Below are 24,022 nucleotides of genomic sequence, written 5' to 3' on the forward strand. Positions count from 1 at the left end.
ACTTTCTGGTTTTTCTTATCCAAGGAGCTTCTTCAGCTCTAACTGAATGGTGGGTAATAAAAATACTACAACCTTTGATGCCAAAGTAGCTTCCTGTTTGGAAGTGTAGTTTGCATTGCTTTAGAGAGTTGTTGAGGCAACTTGGAGGTTTGTCTATGTCCTTGGGTCACCTGAGTGCTGCAAATGGCTGTGAAGTGACTAAGGTAACAGAATGTGAGGAAACTGGCAGTTGGAACAGAGTTCTTTTCAGCTGGGGAAGTGGAGTAGAACTCCTTAGCATCAGAGCGTGTTAATAATAATATACGAAATACTAATACTGTGATAGTCATTTCAAAAAATCCTTTCTTAATGAGCATCTAGAAGCCAAGAGGAACATACGTGCCAAATTTCAAGTTTGTAGGCTTTACAGTTCTGGAGATTTCGTGATCCTGTGTGAGTGGTATTTCACTTTTATATATATATATAAAGATATTAAAAGTAATGATCTAGCAATAGAAATAATGTGTACAGGTAGTCCTTGGTTAATAAATGCAATTAGGGCCAGAATTACTGTTATTAAATTGCGGTCACAAAGAACAATGTCACATGACTGCAGCATTTAACAAGGGAAATTCTGGCACTTTAGATTGCTGGTGTTAACCTGTAATCATCATGGGTTAGCAAAGATGGTCACTATTTGCAATCTCTTCCTATCTTCCGCATTTATTTTGCTTGTAGGAAGCTGCCAAAAAAAGGTTGCAAGTGATGGTCATGTGACCCTGGGACATTGCAACATTGTAATCAGGAGCTGGATGTCAAGCTCCAGGATCATAATAATGTGATCACACGGATGCCGCAATGGTAGGAACTTTGAGTTTCAATGTAAATACCATCATTCAATCCTGTCAGAAGTCCATACAGATGCTGAATATGTGGCCACTAAATGTTCAGTAAGCAAGAATGACCTGTATACAAAATGATCTTTAGACTGTTGATCAAGAAGCATGGCTTGTATGATTTATATGTAAATAGTTAATATTAACTATGATTTCTAAAATGTCAATCTTGATAAGCATAAAGTTATTTAAATTAATGAACAACTGAAGAATCAAACTATTTGTTAAACAATAAAAGGTTTCTGGTTTCTGTCTTCTGTCTCTTCACAATACTGTTACTTATTATTTATACATATGTTACTTATAATCATTTATATATAATAAAGTAGAAAGAGGAAAAACACAAACTACACGAATTAAAAACATTTTTAAAATGATTTTTGGTTTCTAACTTCCTCCCTTTCTGCCTCTACTAATTTGCAATGTTTACAAGCATTTTGGTTCCCTTAGAAGCCATAATGTAAGTGTTACATTTGCTATTGTATATAAGGGAACCATCTTGCTTGAATTTGATTTATTGATTGTATTATATTTTGAAGTGAAACCATATTACAATGAAATAGTATTGTATTTATAATGTTATGTGATTTCATAAAGAATTTTACTAAATGAAATTAAAAGAAAATTGTGAAGATAACAATAAATTATGAGGCCACTTGCATATCTTTATACTCAGGGGTGGGATTCTACCAGTTCGCACCTATTCGCTAGAACTGGTTGTTAACATTCTAAGCAGTTATTTATCAACAATCTTTATACCAGTCCCAGCAGTTTGTAATATAAAAATATATTAACAAATTATTATAAACAATAAAAACAAACACCCTTCAGCACTGATGACTAATGGCCACAGCTCTTCTTTAAAATATTTCTAACCCAATTGTTTTATTAGACAGCTTATACCTTTCTCTAAAAACAATATACTCTGAAGACCTGTGTTATATAAATAAAAATAAATTATCATTAATGAAAATGACTTTATTCTTATCGATGCTTAGGCTCAAACTTGCATTTCTGCCCAGGTTCCTATCTAAGAATAGCAGATTAGAGTCCACAAACAAAAGAAGCATTCTCTGTAAATATTTATCTTTATTTCCATTCAGCCTTCTTACCTTTTTCTTTATGAAGAAAGTGAAATGATGGAGGAGAGTCAAAGGGAAGGAAGAATGCAAAGGTGTAATCTTTGACTTCCTCTTAATCCCTGAAGCCCATCCATTTCATACTTACACCGTCTATGTTCTGCTTTGCATGAGGTCCATATGTTTCTTCAGAACCTAAAATCTGTAGGTTAACTGCACTGTAGTCCTGATATCCCTGCTGATGAAACATAATCCGTGTCCTGAAAAAAAAAATACAATCTTTGCTTTTTCTATTTTATTTGCATGTATTTTTATCCCACCTCACATTATATCACAGCACTGGACACATATAATAAAATCATAAGTAAAAACATCAGTCTGCAAGAGCCAGCCTCGTGTTCTGGTTAAAGGCATCAAGCTATAAACTAGTACCCTGTTTCTCCAACAATACGGCCTCCCCCAATAGGAAGTCCCAGCATGTTTTATAGGCATGAAATGAAATTAAGCCCCTCCCCCCAAATTAAGGCCTATATTAAAACATGCGAAATGGGGGAATGGTGGTGGGGGCTTGCCGTTAGGAAGTACTTTTGTTGCACACTCGGATATGGTGCTGCCTGCGTTGACCCCGATACGAAGTGCCCCACCAACGCCGAGGTCAACATCCAAGCCATCGCTGCCCACCCGAAGATGCAACGGAGGGAGAATTAAGTCACCCCTGAAAAGATGACCTAGCCATTTTTTCGGGGCTCAAAAAAAAATAAGACCCGGCCTTATTATATGAGAAACACGGTAGATTGTGATTTCCAGAAATCCTTTTATAAGCTCTGGTTGGTATGCCAAAAGCATTCCTTTCTGGAAAACAATTACCATAACATATGGTAATAACTGGTACCAATGTAATTTGCCTTATAAAATAGAATTCTTTATTGGCCAAGTGTGATTGGACACACAAGGAATTTGTCTTGGTGCAAATGCTCTCAGTATACATAAAAGAAAAGATAAGAAAAGATTATTTGAGGTTAGAATAGAATAGAATAGAATAGAATAGAATAGAATAGAATAGAATAGAATAGAATAGAACAGAATACTTTATTGGCCAAGTGTGATTGGACACACAAGGAATTTGTCTTGGTGTAAATACTTTCAGTATACATACAGAAAAGGTACATTCGTTAAGAATCAAGAATCATAACGTACAATACTTAATGATAGTCATAGGGTACAATCAACAATCAAATCATACTAGGAAACAGTCAATATAAATCGTAAGGATACAAGCAACAAAGTTACAGTCCTACAATCACAAATGGGAGGGGATGGGTGATAAGGAGTGATGAGAAGATTAACAGTAATAGTAGTGTACACTTTATAAATAGTTGAACAGTGTTGATGGAATTATTTGTTTAGCAGAGTGATGGCTTTCGGGAAAAAACTGTTCTTGTGTCTAGTTGTTCTGGTGTGCGGTGCTCTATAGCGTCCTTTTGAGGGTAGGACAGAATATTTCCTTGTAGATATTATCTAAAGAACTTCAGATACTGCAAATTCATTTAATGGTAGTATGGAATAAAGCCTTTTCTGTTGCAAATTCTGGTCTTTAAATTGTAAAAATTGAGGACCTAACCTCTTCTTAGGTTTTTGAAAGGACCCTTAAATACTCCTTTTGTCTAAGCTTTTATTTTAATTGTTTTTTATTTCTTCATTTTCTTTATTTTAATTGTTTAATTGTTTTAAATTTGATTTTAGATCACCTTTTCATTGTAAATTTTGAAGGGAAATAAATAAATAACTAAAGAGTGACTAACTTTGGTTGAGTTTGTCCTTTGATGTTTTTTGAAGGTCTTTACTGCTATGTGAATTTTTGGGATTCAAGCACTTCCTCATCATTGGCCCTTTTTTTAACCATAGTTGGAAAACATGAAATAAAAAAATGTTGGAAACCAGTCCAGATTTTTACCTCTTTTGTCTTATTGCAGGGGACAATCATATTGTCATTGTTTGCAGGAAATCTAGGCACCCATTTATTTAGGATTTGAAAACCATCACTCTCCCTTTAACAACATTTATGGATGATGATAGACATGAATGTATAATTTATAACACAATAACAGTAACACATTATTTGAAACACTGGGTATATATGACACTGTTCATCATTTGAAATAGTTTCATTTTAGGATCCTGACCAAATAATAATTTACTGTTTTATAACAAATCAATTGGGAAATGTATTATGCATTAGCATCTAACCTTTCCAAAATACTTTCAGACATTCTTTTTCCCTTTTCTATTGCTCTTGGTCCTCCCATTGGGCAGCAGGCTGTTGCTCTGAATCCATCAAGATAAGTGGCATTTACCTGGGGGAGTAGTTGCAAAGGATTTATAATTAATTAGACAATCTCTGATTAGAAATATAAAAATTCAATTTTATGGTTATGAAATTTATCAAATAACCATAGTCTGTTTTATTATAGTAGTAATAATAAACTAATAGAATCATTGCAAATTATGTTGTCAGTATACCAAGGGTTAAAACCTAAGCTTATTTATGGAACTAATAAAGAGCTTATTATATTATTCTTGTAAAACCTCCAAAGAATTCAAGAGCCAAGACCTTTAAATTTAATAATCACAAATGTAAGGACCCCTAAGGGGAGGATCAAAAAGGGGAAGATAGTGGCTATGGTCACATGACTAAAGCCGCCTTCATTTTTTGATGTTTGGAACTTTGATTGAGAGCACACATTCTGCTAATTGTCCTGCACATATACTGGCCTTTGCAAAGAATTCTGTTGCTTCCCAGATATTTCATTTATTTTTATAAACATTCAATATAGATTGTATTGTTCTGTTAATGAAATGTTACTTATATTCCATATACTCTGTACTTCAAAGCAAATATATTTCAGAATAAGAGAAATACAGGGTTGGAAGGGACTATGGAAGTTCTTCTAGTCCAGGGGTGCCTAACCACAGTTCATGGAACAATACCAGGCTGTGGTCCATTGGGAAGTGAGCTATGCAAGCAACAGGCGGGCATGCAAAGCTCCATTTGCAGGCTTATGTTTGCATGTGCAAAACCATCCCCTCTTCCCTGCTGGACCATGGAACCAAAAATGTTGGGGACTGTTGTTCTAGTCCAACCCCATTTCAACAATTTAAAGCTTCTTAACTTTAAATCATAGGTACATTTTTTAAAATATGACAAAAATTACACTTGAAACTTTTCAATCGTAATAGTTTTACATTATCTCCAACCTAACTCTAGTCCATGTAATTGTAAATCAATGAAAAAGAACCTTGTAAAATTGTGAAGGAGGCAATCCTCTGGCTCCTTGAACTTTCACTACGGCACCATCAATGCCTAAAAATAACATTTTAAGAATTCTTGATTATTTATTTAATTGAATGAAAAAAAATCGAATAAAAATCTCAGTTTACACAGCTGAGCAATAAATATAGTCAAATAAAATCAATTAAAAGAGAAGAGAAAACATTGGATTACTCTGAACACCAGTCTGAAGTCAGCTTCCCTTCTCAGAGCTTCGGAAGTAGGCTAAAAAAAGTAGGCTTTGTGGAACTAGCAAGGTATTTCTACCTTTACTTCCTTTAGCTTGTAAAAGCTAAAGGATCAGGCATAACATATTTCAGGATCAGGCATAACATATTTCAATACTATTATCTGGCAGATAGACTAAAATTCCTGTAGTTCCAAACCTTTGCACTTGTGAATTTAAGGAAATTGAGACAATTCAATATGTCTTTCAGTGTAACTTTGAAAGGATGTAATCCCTTTAACTAGGTTCATCTGGAAGAATGGAAGATTTTTCATATCTATCTTTTACTAAGTGAAACCATCTAGACAAATTTATTGCTGCAGCAATAATGAGGCAACAACTAACATCAACAATTAAGTTGTATTAATGGGAACTCTAACTTCCTGGTGCAGTAAAGTGAATAACAAATATGTTTTATATTTCACAGTTAATAACAACAAATGAGACTTGTCATATAGAAAGGATAGTTCTATATGTGGGTTTTAGTCATGAATGTAATCTCTACTCTTATAGAATTTTTATTCAATCTGTAAGTTGTCAGAGAATGCTGTAGCAGTAGCATTTAGACTTCTATACTGAAAATTTATTTGCAGAGTCAGCATATTGCCCCCAACAATCTGGGTCCTCATTTTACCGACCTTGGAAGGATGGAAGGTTGAGTCAACCTTGAGCCTGGTGAGATATGAACTGCCAAATTGCAGGCAGCCAGCAGGCAGCAGAAGTAGCCTGCAGTACTTTATTCTAACCACTGCGCCACTGCGGCTGATCAGATGTCAGTCCCAAAACTTATTCTTCTGAAAATTGGAGGTCTCTTTTACTAGTACATGTGCCAATAACTTTTCCTTTTGTACAGCCCACTTCATCATCCATGAAACCTTTTGAGATAACTAGATAAGCACTGGTCATAAACATAATAATTGTGAGCAATATTGCTCACAGGAAACCTAGACACCCATGGAATTACCATAATAGATCCAAGTTTGCTTATTTTTGTACATGTACTAGTACATCCAATTGGGTAGTGCCTAATAATATGATTAAAAGCATAAATAAACAGTAAACAAAGTAAACAAATCCAAAGGCAAACTAAATAGAAAATAGTCTAATCACCACAAAGTTACTTAACTGTAAAATCAAACACCAAACACATATTCAAACAAAACAATCTTCTTGTTCCTGCAGGTCAGAGAAGAGAGTAACAGATTTTCATAATTTTCATAAACTTTCATAAAGTTTTTCCTGAAAAAAACCAGAAGTGATGAAACGGGGCTAGATTTCGGCCTACACAGCTTGTAGAAGCCTGCCTTCCTCAAGCCTTTGGGAGGCCGAAAAAGGCCTCAAACTGGCCGAAAATCAGCTGTGAGGCGCAGTGCAGGTAAGGGGGTGGCAGGGGTTGGGGTGGGATTGCGCGTGCATGTGTAGGGTGTGTGTGTGCGGGGGCGCGCATTGCCTTCTGGGTGCTGGCATGTGAGCACGAGCGTGCAAGCACATGCACAATTTTTGGTACAAGAGCCCAAAAAGGGTAGCCACCACTTCCAAAGATGAAAATGTAATTAAAAATATTACAATGTGCAGAAATGGATAGATTAGAATACTTAAAATCAAGAAGGAGATTTTGAATACTTAACGTGGGATTTGTTTTATCAATGGTTAACAGAAACAGAAGTTAAAAATCTAAAAGTATAAAAGAAAAGACCAATTATTTAAGGAAAGTTCATTAAAATGGAGAAACAGTTATGTACTCATTAATATTATTGTCATTATCATTACATAAAATTAACTGTACCCAACTGTACTAGTATTGAATTTTTTATGCTTCTTAAAAAAAGTGGTTAGAGATAAGAGGTAGAAATTAGGCGTAGAACAATCATTACTGTTTGAATTAAATACAAAGAGGGTTGATAATTATAAACATGTTAATATAATTAACCCAATTATAAATAAGCCAATACAAAGAGAAATGTAGTTAAAATTATTTTGTTATACTACTACTATTGTTATATGTTGATACTTCTGTTTGTTTTTCCTTTGCTTCTTCCTAAATGATATGTCCTGACAATACAATATTATTTGTGAATAAAAACAAAATATACTCTTAAAAAATAAATAAAAACATAAAATAAATAAAACTTATTTTGTTGCATATTTTGTTGATACTTGTTTTTTCTTTGCTTTTTTCTAATAGGTGGGCAAAGATGGCAGCCAGGCGAGGCAGGCAGCAGGAGTGGGCATCATTGGCAAAGGCGGCTGTCTCACCGATCTGCGGCAGCACCTTCAGCAATGGCAGCCAGGTGAAGATGGCAGCTGGGTAAGGCAGGCAGTGAAGGTGGCAGTGAAGGCAACTAGGCAGCCCAGGAGTTGGGACTCAACCAAGACTGGCGGCGGCGGCAGGTAGGCAATCGGGGCTTGCTTGCTCACTCACCGATCGCAAAGGCAGGCAGCAGTGGCGGCCGGGTGAAGATGGTGGCCCGGTGGCCCAGGAGTTGGGAGTCAACTGGGGCTGGCAGCAGCGGCAGCTGCGATGGGCAACCGGGGCTTGCAGAGCCTCGATCAGGCAGGACCGCAATGGAAAACAGGCAGCAATAGCGGGCGAGGATGGTGGGTGGGCAGCCCGGGAGTCAGGACTCAACTGGGGCGGGCAGCGGCAGCAACAGGTAGGTGACCAGGGCTTGCAGAGTCTCACTCACCCAGGGAGATCAGGCAGGGCCACGGCGGATGGCTGGCTCTGGCTTCAGGAAGCGATGGCAGACGGGAGAAAGCAGGCAGCAATGGCACGCATGCGAGATAAGGAGTGGAGTGAGGAAGGAGGGGAAGGGCAGCCAGTGGCACAATTTGCCAGTTCTCTGAACTGCGCAGAATCATAACAAACCCAAACTGGTCTGAACTGGTAGAATCCCACCCCTAAAATAGGAATGATAATTGTGCTGAAGCAGCACTTGACATTAGTTTTCCTGTATAATAATCCTAACTATAGCATTTTATATGATTCAACACTGTATTGTAACAGTACTGTAGTTTGATAGAGCTATCCTGAGTACTGAACTTTAAAACAATCTGCCTGATTATCTCAGTGGAGCTGATCTGTTGCTTATTATCATTATCAGTTTTGGTAGATGGGGTGCTCATTTAAATTAAAGAGCTTTTCTTTATACAGATCAACTGCAGTTTAGAAAAGTACTTAAGAATACATTGCATGATTACCGTGAGTTGGAAGTGTATAAAATACAAATGCACCTTCTCAAAATCTAAAAACAAAAATGAAGTGATTTACCTAAAAGAAAAGATAAATTTTTACCTAAAGCGGCGTGGCTAGGCTAGCCGCGGAGGCGCTCGGTGCAGGTGCCTTCAAAGGCGGGAAGGATGGGCTGGCGGGCGCTAACCTTGGTCGTTCTCCCCACGTTGGGCTAAGGGTGGTGGCTGTTTCCGCTGCGAGTGGCTCGGACCTGCTGCCGCTGCTTCGCAACCGCCCGCCTGGCCTTTCTTTGAGGTGGAAGAGCTTGCTGGGCTGAAGGGACCGGCACGTCAGAGGTGCGCACTGTAGGGAGGTCGGGGAGGAACCGAAGAGGCCCCGGGAGATTCGCCTCCCCATGTGGGGTAGGGCTGCCCTCTCAGGCAGGGGAGGCTTTGTTGTAGTAGGGTGTCATTTTTAAAATAATTCGCTTTACCTTCGAAAGCAAAGGGAAGGCGGCGACGGGAGCGCCTGAAGCCAAATGTCTCCTCAGGGCTCCGGTTGCAGGGAGGAGCCCTGACTGGCCGCACGTGGCTGCGCCAAACGCCGCGGCGTTGCTCTAACGCCGCGGCAGCAAGGGAGAAGGGAAAGCAACGGTGGCCCAAACCCGAAGGTCTCCCAAACATCCAAGCTGTCGCTGCCCGCCCACCCACCCGAGGATGCAAGGGGGAATTAAATCACCCCCAAAAAGACGGCCTAGCCGTTTTTCGGGGGTCAAAAAAATAAGGCCCGGCCTTATTATGTGAAAAACACGGTATAAAGATCATACTACTTTAAAATAAAATTAAAATGGCAAAATACAAATACTAGATTGTATAAATGTGGTAAGGAAATAGGAGAACCCAGGCACAGCACAGGTTATGTAGAAAATAAACACAGGGTCAGTCAAAAAGGACTCAAATGTCAATATACCAATGCACAGAGGATGTCAGCCTCAAGATATCTTCCATAATATATATATTCTGCCTCCTAACTATTGCATCTTCTTTGCTGCTATGCAAATCTATTTCTTTCGGCTGTCATTAGCAACGGAGGGAGTGGGGAACTCGGAGGGGAAGAAAGCTGGAGGTGTTTTGTATTCCTTTTGCTGTGGGTAGCAAGGGGAGGGGGATTCCTGTCTTTAACTTTCCATTTCTTGGCTAGCTTCTATCCCCTTTTGCGCAACTGCGAACTTTTATCAAAATATGTCAAGGTCAACGGACAGAAGCCTCATCACCACCTGGAGATGGTCACATGATCGTATTCAGAACTTTTAATTGGAAGACTCATTTAGACTTTGGGGGGTGGGAGCATTTCCATCCCTTTGTATATGTGATCTGCGCGCCAATTTCTCAGATTCGGAATTAAATCTGTAGCTTTCACTTTATTCTCCAGTAAAAGAATAACTTTGCTCTAACCCATTGAGTCTGAGTATTTCTTTCTTGGGATTTGAAGGGAGCACAGACTGACAGAGGATGAGGAATAAACAGGGTGAATTAGAAATTCAAGTAAATGAGGGCAAATATGATATGGCTGCCCTTACGGAAACTTGGTGGGATGAAACCCACAAATGGAAGATACAGCTAGAGGGATTTAGATTATTTAACAGAAATAGACCAAATAAAAGAGGAGGTGGAGTTGCACTATATATAAGAAATAATTACATCTGTACAGAAATAGAGCACAACAATGATGAAAACTGTCTTGAATGCATTTGAGTCAATATAAAAGGGGGAGAAACGAGACTGCCATAGATATGTGCTATAGGCCACCAAACCAAACAGCGGAAATAGATGAACTTTTTGCTAGCCAGTTAACTAAGGTATGTAGGAAGCACATCACAATAGCAATTGGGGACTTTAACTACCCTGACATCAACTGGAAGACAAACTGCACCAAGTGGAAGATCAAAAGGTTTCTGACCAAGCTAGCAGACCCAAAAAGTAGAGAATGGAACTACATCAGACATATTGGACTTAATTCTCACTAACAAGAGATGAAATGATGAAGGTGTTGAAGCTACAGAAACCTTGGGGGAGGTGCATTATTGATATTCAACATTATGCAAGCACAAGCAATAGAGGAAAGTCAAATGAGACTTTTGGGCGCTAATTGCACTAAACTTAGAGAGAGCTTTGGAAGGATTCCATGGATGAGAATCTTCAAGGGGAAAATAACTCAAGAAGCTTGAATTTTTTTAAAAAAGTGAGATTATAAAAAGCCTATTCTAGCACAATACCAATGAAGAAGAAAAATAACAGCTCTCAAAAGACACCAGCATGGCTGCATAACCAATTCTCTGATAAACTGAAAGACAAAAAGAATTTAAAAAAATAAGTGGAAAGAGGGGAACGAACATAAATAAGACAGAATTTCAGCGAATTGCCCGAGCATGCAAAGATGAATTGAGGACAGCTAAGTCTCAAAATGAACTAAGGCTTGCGACAAAAGTAAAAAATAACTCCTTCTTTCTTCCTACAACAACCAAGATATTTCAAAAAAATAAATAAAAATAAAACAGTCCCAAAGTTATCAATCAGTCCAAGCCAAGGCAAAGTTCTCACTTTCTCTTCCTGGGGTAGTATCAATCAGAAGAAAAGAAAGTACAAATCTGTTTCTTAAAGTCTTATTGCAATATATTTCAGTCTTCAAATCCTTAAGGCATCTCCTCCAACAGTCTTAGCACACAAATATTTTTTTTAGTCCTCTCCTTTCTCACTTATCACTTAAAGCCAGTTTTTACCTTAAAAAAATAGGTTTCTTAATATCCACTTGTTAAATCCGTAGAGAAGGAGAGTAAACTTTCCTTTCAGCACCACCAAGCTGCCGCTTATTTTCTCTTCTAGAAGGTATCATTCAGAAAGCCATAATTTCCAGGAGTTTTGTTAAATATATCTTAGAGTCCCGGGGACCAAGAAAAACTTTCTCTTTTCAAAAGCTTTCTCCACTTCCTCCTGCGCATTCTTACCCGGCTGCCAGCTTCTTTGTGGCGGCCATTGCAGACCGCCGCTGCACCGTCTTGGGAAAAGGGGTTCTGCCGGCCGGGAGGGGTCTGCAACACCCCAAACCCCTTCCCGGATCCCCTATCTTCAGCTACCCCTGCAGGGTAGCCTAGCTCCGAACCCATCCGGATCGGAGCACCAAAAACGGCTAGCGCGGCAGGGATCGCGCAGAGTCGCAAATCCCTGCCGCTCGCGAAGCCGACAAACCGGAAGGGGAAAAAAAAGAGAAGAAAAGATTTATAATGGCTTTTTCTGTTGAGAAACTGAGAAAAGAATATGAGCAAACAAAAAAAAATGGTGGAGATGCTGTGAGGGAAGCCTTCCTTTTCTTAGAAATGGCGCTTGCTAACTATCAACAAACATTACAGCAGATGAAGACAGCAGAAGAAGAAGAAGGAGAGGAAGAAGCCATCTTTAATGAATTTCAGAATTTAACCAAGAAAGAAGGAAGACGGAAAGGAAGAGAAATGAAGGACTTAAGATCTAAAAAAACATTTAAGAAGGGGAAAAATAAGGTGCAAAAGCAACATAATGATAGTAAACAAAAGGGAAAAGGAACACAACAGAGAAGGGAAGCCAGTAAGGCAGAGGCTAGAAGAATGGGGGGTAGAAAGGTTTGGTGGGGGAAGAAAGGAAGGAAAATGGTGGAGAAAAGCTACAAAGTTTTGAAATTAGATGGGAAAAAAGGAATCTTTTTTAGGGATAAAGGGTAAAGTATAAATTCTTTAAAAAAGGTTTTGCAAGGTACATAAGATGATATTGTAGCATTGTATTAGAAATAGAAAATTAAAATGGTTTAAGAGTTGATAAAAGATTAAAATGTTGAAATGTTTAGTAATGATTGATTTTAAATTTAATAATATTAAAGGGAAGGTTTAGAATATTGAGTTTTAATTAAAGAGTTTAATAAGATTATGATATTGATGTTATTATAAAATTTTTATTATAGCATTTGTTTTTGGAAAAGACAATGGGAATGTTATAAGATTCAACATTTAGATTTACTGTTTAACTATGTATTTAATTATTTTGGATTTACTATTTAGATAGAATGTACCAAGCAGAATCGGATTGGGTACTGGGTGTTATTTTAAATGTTAATTTGATTAATTTAGAGGGGAGACAGAAAGGCATCATACTCTGATTAGTGATTTCAGGAGAAATTCTCTCTCTTTTTTATTATAAGGGACAATAAAGAATGGACAAAAGATACAAATGTAATGATTCAAATTAAGATGGATTAATTAAGATAGAATTAAGAAGAGCGAAATGTGTGGAGAAGTTAATATAGAAGACTTAGAATGGTAGATAAAATAAGTAATGATATGTAAGATGAGCATGAATATAATTGAAGTTCATGAAGAGAGAGATATCTGGGGCCAAGTTACTTTCCTAAAAGATTTTTTTTCTTTTCTTTTATGTTATATGTGTTGTGTGTTTATGTTTTTGGGAGAATTAGTAGAACCTTGCAGAAGTATAGAATGGGAATGATGGTGGTCAAGTCAGAAAGAAATAGATGAAACAATAATAATGAAACTGAATAAGAGTAAAGAGAGGTAAAGAGAAACTGGATAAGAGGTTTTTGTATGCTTTATGGAAATGGTTTAAAATAGAATTAAGGTTTTATCTGACTTGTTAAATTTATAATGGAAAAAGGTTTAAGTATGTAATGGCTAATGATGATTTGTTTGTTTTTGAAAAAATTAATAAAACTTGTTTTAAAAAAAAAGTAAAAAATAACAACAACAACAACAACAACAACAACAACAACAACAAAGCTTCTTTCAACATGTAAAAGAAAAAAGAAAAAAGTCAAAGAAACTTTTTTCTTTCATTAGTGGGAGAAAATGGCAAGAAGGTGACAAGCAACTGGAAGAAAGCAGATGTAAGCACCGGACTTTTCCCCTTCAACCGAAAAGAATGAACTTCTGAAAGCTAGGTACTTCAAAAGGAATTCTTTATTGTAAGGAAGTGAATCCATCACTAGTCAAAGCAGAATCTAAGATGCTTCCAGGCATACAGTAATAGATAAAGGGAGTTAGAACCCCTCCCCTTATTCTGATGTGGATTTAGTCAAACAAAGAACCAACATGTTAGTTCCCCCCCCCCCCTTTTTTTTCTGGGAATGTATTTTAGAAGAGTTTCCCAGGGAGTATCTTCCAGAGCTGGAATTTTTATGGTCCCTTCTCCTCTTGCTATCTAAGAGGTGACAAGTTTCTAGACATCTGGCTCCAGTCCTCCAGTTGTATATCATGTGCAAGTTATACAGATTCAATATAAGGTTTAAGATATTCAAGTTACATCAAAAAGGATTACTTGTACCAATTTCCTCCCCGCCCCCCTTCTTCTTCCGTTGAAGAATGGCAGATACACGGATCTGACAGCAGAGCTACTAAACTCATTTTATGCACCTGTCTTTATACGGGGAAAAAACAGTCTAATCCAGGGGTACCAAACTGGATTTCTTCGAGGGCCGGATCAGCATTGTAGTTGTCCTTGATGATGGTGGCAGTGGGGGGAGAGATGCGAAGGCAGCACCTTGCTAGCCAAAACTGGGGGGGGGGAAATAGATCCAGGAAACTACAGACCTATCAGCCTGACCTCAATATCTGGGAAGATTCTGGAAAAAATAATCCAGCAACAAATCAACAAACATCTAGGGGCAAACAAAGTCAGAACCAAAAGCCAACATGGGTTTGTCATAAACCCAACATGGGTTTGTCACCATGCCAGACAAATCTTATTGCATTCTTTGACAAAGTGACAAAATTAGTGGACCATTGGAATGCTGTTGATATAATTTACTTGAACTTCAGTAAAGCATTTGATAAAGTAGGCCGCAAAGTACTACTTGATAAGATAGAAAAACGTGGGTTAGAGCAGTGGTCGCTAACCGGTGGGCTGGGGACCACAAGAAAATGTTGGTGGTTCGCAGAGAGATGTCCCCCTAAAGCAATTAATCCGGGCTGCACGGGAACACAAGGATGCACCGCCCACCCACTGGCCCTCACCCTTCGGCCAAGTGCAAACCTTACCTTGAGTAGAGCCATGCGAGCTGAAACTGGAAGGTAAGACCAATGGCAGGAGAGAGAAATCTGCCCTGGGGTGGCTTGCTGACATTGGTGGGAAAGTTGGTCCCATATTCCGGAGCTGCAGTTGTCACAAGACTGTCCCTTTGGTCATTCCAGAACAGTTCCTCCAGTCCATGGCAGGCCTGGTGTACCCGGGTTGGAAGAGCAGCTGCTGCGGGATGACCAAAGGGCCAGTCCTGTGACTACTGCAGCTCTGGAATATGGGACCGACTTTCCCACCAAACGTCAGCAAGCCACTGTCAGGCAAAATTCATATTAGTGGTCCACGGGATTTAAAATTATGAGTTTGATGACCCCTGGGTTAGAGAGCATCATCACCAGATGGATTCGTAACTATCTGACCAACTGCATAACATATAGTTCTCAATGGAACTGTATGTACATGGAGGGAAGTATGCAGTGGGGTACCCCAAGGCTCTGTTTTAGGCCCAGTATTCTTCAACATCTTCATCAATGATTTGGATGAAGGGGATAAATGGGGAATTCATCAAATTTGCAGATGATACCAAGCTGGCAGGAATAGCCCAAACTCCAGAAGATAGGCTTAAGATACAGAAGGATCTTGACAGATTTGAACACTGGGCCCTATCTAACAAAATGAAGTTCAATGGTGAAAAAAGAAAGGTTCTACATTTAGGCAAGAAAAGCCAAATGCAGTTATATTATAGGTGGTACCTTGCTCAATAGTAGTAACTGTGAGACGATTTTGGAGTCCTAGTGGACAATCCACTTAAATATGAACCAGCAGTGTGTTGCAGTTGCCAAAAAAGCCAACACATTTCTACGCTGCATTAATAGAGGGATAGAATCAAGATCACATGAAGTGTTAATACCATTTTGTAATCCCATGGTAACACCACACTTGGAGTACTGCATCCAGTTTTGCTCGTCACAATGTAAAAAAGATGTTGAGACTTTCTAGTGTGCAGAGAAGAGCAACAAAAATGATTAGGGGAGAATGGTTGCTAGAATTAGGTATGTCTAGTTTAATGAAAAGAAGGATTAGAGGTGACACGTTAGCAGTGTTCCAATATCTTGGGGCTATTACAAAGAAGAGGGAGTCAAACTATTTTCCAAAGCATCTGAGGGCAGGACAAGAAGCAAGGGATGGAAACTAATAAAGGAGAGAAGCAACCTCATGCTAAGGAGAAATTTCCTGACAGAACAATTAATCAGTGGAACAAATTGCCTTCAGGAGTTGTGAATGCTCCAACACTGGAGGCTCTTATGAAAAGACCAGGCAGCCACTTATCTGAAATGTTATAGGAAGTTGTGAATGCTTCAATACTGGAAGTTTTAAAGAAGAGATTGGACAACCATTTGTCTGAAATGGTATAGGGTTTCATGCCTGAGCAGGGGGTTGGACTAGAAGACCTTCAAGGTCTCTTCCAACTATGCTATGCTATGCTATGCTATGCTATGCTATGCTATGCTATGCTGTTATTCGATTCCATTCTACTCTACTATCTACTCAAGTAAACTAAGAATATTATAAAAGTGGGTTCTTTCACTATTTTGAATAGTATTTTAATCTTTAAATTTATTCTATATTTTATAAATATTTTACATTTAAGCATTTAAATGCCAGTATCTACTCTGAAAAAAAATATAAACAACATAAAAGAATATAAAATCACACTTCAGTTTGATGGGTTTACATCACATCAGCTTTCTGAAATTTAGTTTTAAGTAGACACATATGCAGTGCAATTGTACCCTTAACACTCTACTTAGCGGAAATATGCCTTTAAAAACAAATAGTATTTTGCTTTTAATAGAATTTTGGTTCCAGTTATATTACAAAATGAATCACTCTTAAAATATTAAAAAGAGCACCAATAAGTTCACTCAAATGCTTTATCTAATCCTGCCATATGAACTATTTATTTACTAAAGTAAACAATTAAAGTAGAAAGGCCTGCAGTCCTTTTTCTAGAGTACATGTCACAGCAGTTATATCTAAAGATATTTCAGAAATCTGTCTACTTTCCATCTGTTTAATTTCTAGCAGAATAACTAACTGAAAGTTCATGTGAAAGTTTATTTGGAGTTCTAATGTGTCATAGTAGGCCATTTATAAGCTAAAAGTTCATTTGAAGGTTAAAATACACTGTTTAAATGCTGCTCCTGCTTAATGAAGAAATTTTGAGCAAATAAAGCACATTTTGAGAAAATATTTAGGTTAGTTTTATGTCCTTGCCCAATAGGACTGATATCATGCAAGGAGTATATTAAAAGTGGCCTATTTGGTATTATTAATGCTTCGTTGATCAAAGGCAGCATATATTCAGTAAAACCTTAAGTTTATTTAGTTATTCAATGGATATCCCATCTTTCTGCTCTGATGATTACATTATGGAGGAACAATATTTTAAAATTGCATGCAAAATATTAAAAATTAATGTTAAAATGTATTAATAATTAAAAGTTTGCAAATAGAAATTTATAAGGTCTTAAATTCAGAAATGTAGGCAAAAGTCAATGACAATAAAGCAGTGCAGTGTGCAAATAAATAATTAGCAATAGCTATTAAAGTTGGCAGATCTTTTCAAACCAGTTTCTATCAATGTCAGAGAATAATATAACTCTGGTTTATTTCCTTTTATCAAACTCCTTTCCCACTGTCATTCTGAACACATATTTTTTAGGTGTTGCTCAGCCAGCCCTGGAGAATGATCTTTTCCAGATCTCTTGATCATTTTCTCATTTGATGCATGCAGAACTCATTATTGCATAATCTCTCTTCATTCCATGCATTAAGTTACATTAGAAGTCATTAAACCTCATTTAAAACATGTAATAAATATGCAATAATCTTGGTATAATTTAGAAACTGCATATTTTTGATAGGTAGTTATGAAAGCATTGCATGTCTATTTATTTGGAGTCCAGAAAGTAGCAGCATTTGCTGACATTGGCCACTCTCAAAAAGCTAAGCAGAAATGTAGTTGGTAAAAGCGCCAAGAAATTTCAGGGCTATAGGTTAGACTGGGAAATGGATAAAATATCCCATAAGAAGGAATAGAAAATCATTTCTATATTGTTTCCTCCTCAAAATTACACAGTTCAAAGTCACCAAGAGTTGAACTCAATTTTGGGGGGAACTTTTATTTAACTTTTCACTTAAGACTAACATTTTTTCCCCTCTTCCTTCCATTCCATTAACATTTGCAATGTATTATTCAGATTAAATACAAACTGGCAAGATTTAGCTTTTACTAATAATATGAAATACGCAATGCGATTTTTTCCCAATGAAAGTTTTAAAAAATAAACTATGAGTCGAGGTGAGTAGGGTGCCTCCAGTTTAAGGCTGATTTCATCACTGTTTTTAGCAAGTCATAATACAGTAAAAATTACAACATGTTTATCACGACATACTTCTGTGTAAATGGCAAAATTATGTCATGAAGTCTGCCAAAACTGTGTAAATAATAATAATTTAACTTTCAGACAGATTCTCACCCATGGATCTCCATCTCAAGTTCTCTGCTTCTACGCTGTTACATGAACATGAATTTAAAGTCAGTATTTACAATAACCTGATTTGACACTCACACATTGATACGTTGAAATGAAAAAAGTGCCACAATGCAAGTATGTATATGACACTCACTCCACCACCAGCACTCATTTTTCTTCTGCATCAAAATCTGCACATCATAATTCTTCAAACCACTGTTTCTCAATCTTAGGAACTATAAGGTGTATGAGTTCAACTCTCAGAATTCCCCAGGCAGCCTTAGACAATGGGAACTATGAATGAATAAACTTTTCATAGAAGAGTGATTCCTCTTGACATCCACATAAAATGACATTCACTTCATCCACTATGACATTCACATAAAAGCATTCTTTTTCTCAAACAACAATAAAACTGTATATACCCCTGTCATTTCCCTAGTATAATGCAATATCAGCAGACACTGACCTGCAATTTCAGTAAGGGAGACTTGAGAAAAATCACATGTGACATCTGGTAAGAGATATGCTTTAGGATTATCAATTTCATATACCAATTGTTCTGCCACAGTGCCAAAAGTCACCAGGCCTCCTGTGTCAGGTGCTTTAGATACAGTAAAACTTCCATCACAAGAAACTTCTACTATGGGGAAACCGATGTTATGCCTAAAAGTTCAAAATATTAAATTTAATTATATGAAAGTATATCAATAATGTATTTCAGGGGAATGTTTATGTGGTTAAAAATAGTGGTAAACAAATTATCAAAATGTATACCAGTTGTTTTTTTAAGTCCTTTTAGCTCAGCTCCTTAATTTAATCGTACAGACAACCAAATGACCAACTGAATAAACCAATTAGATACATAAAAGAGACAAAAGTATCAAAGCTTAAAAAAGAGCTATCAATATGTAAGCAATATCAGTCCAAGAAAACATATAGCACAATCTTTTTCATGTTGCAGTAAAAGTATCAAAACAAAACAAAATCAGATATTAATTGCTTTTGTTGCATCTCACTTTTACATTACAGCTTTGGTGAGATTTAATTCAAGCAAACGTATTATGGGAAAAATGTATTTTTCCCAAGTTATCAGCCATTCTGCAATCTTTAACATTCTTTGCCTACTTCTCAGAACAATTCCTAGTCATTCTATATGAGGTTCAGTGCCTACATTTGCTACCTGTATTATTTTACAACAGGTTTCAACTAATTGAGGTATTCGGAGTCAGCCATACTGCAATCAAAATGCAGTAGAGATTGCAAACACGTGGCCTTTCATGCAAGGGAAAGAGTTGCCAGAAAGAAACAGCAAGGACAAAATGGAGAATGTTGTGGCTATAGCAGCTATAGAATGTTGTCTATAGCAGCTTTAACAAATTGCAGCCACATCTTCATGGACATGAACATGACAGCTTATTAAAAATCGAAGTATGAAACACAGCAGAGATAAAATAATGCTATGCTATAATGAAACATGCTAACACATTATGAGCTAGCACCAATTCACAAACTGACTACTGTGGGCAGATTGTAATGGCACAATTGATTTTTTCAGCATTGTCAGTAACTTTTATTTAAAGATGGATCACAGAAACAAGTGCCAATTGGCAAGAGGTATTTCTCATCACAAGGCATTAATTCTAAGGGGGAATAAACATAATAACATCTACCTTTGTACTCTCCCAGGACCCAGCAGTTTTTTTCAGTTTTAACTCCAAGTTCCATAAAAATCTAACTAGCACTCGTTTCCCAGGAGATGACATAATTAAACAAGCTCTCTATTATCTTAGCCATGCCATTGTTGAGCTGCACTACTGAATTTTTTTAAGCACGCAGTGGCTGACAGCTCTTAAAATGATGAATCAATCTCATTCCACAAAAAACTACATATCTTTTCTTATGAAGAGCCTGGATTCTAGGTCTGTAGCTACAAAACACCTATTTAGGACATGTTGGGACTATGTTATTTATTGTAAGACTAATGTATTTAAAGTGAAATCAAATTAAAGTTGTACTTAAAAGACTAAACTGGCTTATTTTCTAGCTTATTTTTAAACAGGAAACATTATAATAGAAATTCTAGTAGAATTTCTATTCGAAATATTCCAACAGAAATTCTAGTAGAATTTCTATAAGGAGATTGATATAAAGGTTACTTAGCGTCAAAGTTATTTTTGAAGATATATTTTTTGTAGAGATATTAATATGATCATAGGCTGAATAGTGTCTTTATAACTCTTATCATTCAGCAATCTAAGTATTAAAACATATTACAAAAATATTCACCAACATGTATTTTGGTGGAGAATAAACATACCAGTTGGGCACAGTATGCCAGTCAGTGAATATTCCACCTGTACATTGAGCCCCACATTCAATCAGATGACCTGCAAGACTAAAAATCACATTTGATATTTAAACTATTTTAATGAAGTGAATTTAAAAACTTAACATCTACTGAGAGTTTCTATTGTATAATATCTAATGTTTAGACAAACAAATCTTTATTACATCCAAACTGATATCCTGTTGACAGAGACTGAAATATCACTAAACTATTGGTTCAGGGATTTTGACCATTGTAATATTTTAACAGTATTAAAATTAACAGTATTCTTTGAAACAAAGATGATATTTACCTTCCCGCTGCTAATAGGCTGAATTCATCTCTAGTCCATCCAAACTAGAAAAATAAATGTTTAAAAATACACATTGAAATAAAATTAAATAGTGAAAAGAATGTTAATCACATTTCCCAAAGCTCATAAAAATTCATAAGACACCCTCCATCATCCATCCAATTTCCTTTTTCCTATTTTTATAATTTGCCTGTGCAACTATAAAGTAAGCAGAGAAAATACTCTAGTGACCTAGCAATCCATTGGAAATCATTGTCTTGTCTTTCACTTAGGTTGTACATTTGACAATTAGACCAACAAAGGCAAAAGAAGAAGGTAGCACCACATATATGCATCTCTCTCTCTCCCTCTCTCTCTCTCTCTCATACACACATACACACACACACACACTCATACACAGAAACAGACCCACACATATAGTGCATGTGTGTATATGTATGGGTATATACACACACATTTCACATTTCTAAATTGCCTCTCAAAGAGGGACTCTTTGTATGTGTATATGTATGTGCTTTGTATGTGTGTGTGTGTGTATATGTGTGATATCTCTCCCTCCCTCCCTCTCCCTCCCCCACCTCTCTTATTACCATTAGTTTCCCAGGAGATGACATAATTAAACAAGCTCTCTATTATCTTAGCCATGTCATTGTTGATCTGTACTACTGAATATTTTTAAACACTCAGTGGCTATCAGCTCTTGAAATGGTGAATAAATCTCATGCCACAAAAAAAACCTCCTCAATTTCAATATATCTTTCCTTATGAAGAGCCTGAATTCTAGGTCTGTAGCTACAGACCACCTATCTAGGACATGTTGGAACTATGTTATTGTAAAACTAGTGTATTTAAAGTGAAATCAAATTAAAATTGTACTTAAAAGACTAAACTTAGCTTATTTTTAGCTTATTTTTAAGCAAGAAACATACCAATAGAAATTCTATAAGGAGTCTGACATAATAGCAATAACACTTAGACTTATATACCGCTTTATAGTGTTTTACAGCCCTCTCTCAAAGCGGTTTACAGAGTCAGCATATGGCCCCCAACACTCTGGGTCCTCATTTTACCCACCTCGGAAGGATGAAAGGCTGAGTCAATCTTGAGCCTGGTAGGATTCGATCCGCCAAATTGGAGCAGGAGTAGCTTGCAGTACTGCACTCTAACCACTGTGCCACTGAGGCTCCTTAGTTACTTAAGCTTACTTAGTGACAACATTGTTTTTAGTACTTCACTGACAGCACCTTCACAAAAGCCAGGGATGAGTCGGTGAACCGGTTGTTAATTTTATGGCCAGTTTGGTGAACCAGCAAATCACACTCCTGGCTGGCCCCGCCCACCCCTCCCCTCCCCGGAGTCCCTACACGAGTTGTTTTGGATGGCAGGTAAGTGCAGGGCCTGTGTGGAGGCTCAGGGAGAATGAAAAAAATGGGCCTCCTGGAAGTTCTGGAGGGCCTGAAACGCCTGTTTCTGGCCTCCCTCGGAGGGCGAAAATGTCCCCCCACGACCCATTTTTGTTCCAGGCCAGGGTGGTGCAGGAGGCCAACTAGGCCACCCCCCACCATGGCCATGCCAACCCAGCAACCGGGCACAGAACTGGTTGCTAAACTTTTTGAAGCCCACCCTTAACAAAAGCTTAACATGGCTCATATTCTAGAAACAATCCAGTGATAGATGCATATACTAAAAATATATATATATAATAAAATTTGAACAAGTCTCTTCTCTAAATTCAGATGTAAGTAAGTACTTCATTATGGAAACATTTAACCAGAGGTGGTATTCAGCAAGTTCTGACCAGTTCTGGAGAATGGTAGCGGAAATTTCGAGTACTTCGGAGAACCAACAAATCCCACCTCTGACTGGAGATTTTATAGTATCCTTCCCCTGCCACGCCCACCAAGCCACGCCCACAGAACCGGTAGTAAAAAAAATTGAATCCCACCACTGCATTTAACTACGCCAAGAGTTCAATGGATAATGTTTGAAATTAATATATTAATATGTCTTCCTTGAATTTCAGTTCCTTATTTCCAACAAGGTAAATATTTCAATCCAACACTACCTTGTAGGTCATATGTTGCTGAATTGCCCAAAAGCAACTAATGAAAGATAGAGTCTTAGTAAGGATGAAGAAGCATCTTTGAACTTCATAATGTGAGGGACTCTTTGTATATGTATATTTGTTTTTGTTTTTGTAAATAAATTTTTAAATTTTATTTAAAGTACATACATTCATCTTTCATTTAACGGTGTGTCATCTGGTTACAAAAGTCTTGTGCCATAACAATTAAATTTTACAACCATATTCATTTTTTTAAATACTAATTCTCTGTTCTTATCATATTATAATATTAGTATACAAATCATTTCTATTTCTATAACATTTCTCTTCTTTACATATTCAATTCTATTAACATATTTTCTGTATTTCAATGGTCTAATAATTATTTCTAGCTTTCATATTTTTTCTCTAGCCATTGATAAAATAATTCCCATATCTGATAATATTCAGTTTGTTCCTTCTCTTCAATTGCAAGTGTTAATCTGTTCATTTCTGCACATTCTATTATTTTCCTTATTACATCCTATTATTACATATTCTATTATTTTCCTTATTACATAAAACCATTTTGATCTGGATGTATAAATTGATTTAAAAATCTCTTTAACCTTTCTGCTATTATTGATGCAAATATTTTGTAGTTTGCGTTCAATAAAGATATCGGTTTATAGTTTTTAATCTGTTGCAAGTCTCAGTTTTCCTTCGGTATGAGAGTAGTTTATGCTTCCGTCCAAGAATTTGGTACTTCCGCCTCAATCAGTAGTTCATTAAATACTTCCAACATTGGGTTGCTTAAAGAGTCTTGTAATGTTTTATACCAGTGGTCCCCAACCCTTTTGTACCAGGGACCGGTTTCAAGCAGAAAACATTTTTTCAAGGACCGGGGGGGGGGGAGGGGGAGAATCGAGTTTGGTAGTTTGCTTGCAGACGTTTCATTACCTGACTAGGTAACATCTGATGTTGTTACCTGAGTCGGGTAATAAAGCGTCTGCCAGCAAACCACCAAGTTCAGGAGCGCCGGCCCTGCCTCCCTCAGCCCCATC

General features: G+C 37.1%; 1 protein-coding gene across 1 annotated transcript in view; it reads right to left on the reverse strand.

Moving 5' to 3' along the window:
* The window catches only part of LOC113417444 (uncharacterized), a 124,918-nt gene that overhangs the window by 81,724 nt on the left and 19,172 nt on the right, over positions 1–24,022 (reverse strand). The window contains exons 7-12 of the mRNA XM_026675845.2: positions 20,915–20,958; positions 20,593–20,670; positions 18,742–18,938; positions 5,251–5,315; positions 4,202–4,308; positions 2,103–2,214 (exon numbers count right to left, since the gene is read on the reverse strand). Coding sequence (XP_026531630.1) covers positions 2,103–2,214; positions 4,202–4,308; positions 5,251–5,315; positions 18,742–18,938; positions 20,593–20,670; positions 20,915–20,958 — 603 coding nt within the window. The remainder of the gene's footprint in view (positions 1–2,102; positions 2,215–4,201; positions 4,309–5,250; positions 5,316–18,741; positions 18,939–20,592; positions 20,671–20,914; positions 20,959–24,022) is intronic.

This window comes from Notechis scutatus, chromosome 4 (genome assembly GCF_049901735.1).
Source record: "Notechis scutatus isolate UNSWTSFEM ecotype Mainland chromosome 4, rNotScu1.2, whole genome shotgun sequence".
NCBI lineage: Eukaryota > Metazoa > Chordata > Lepidosauria > Squamata > Elapidae > Notechis > Notechis scutatus.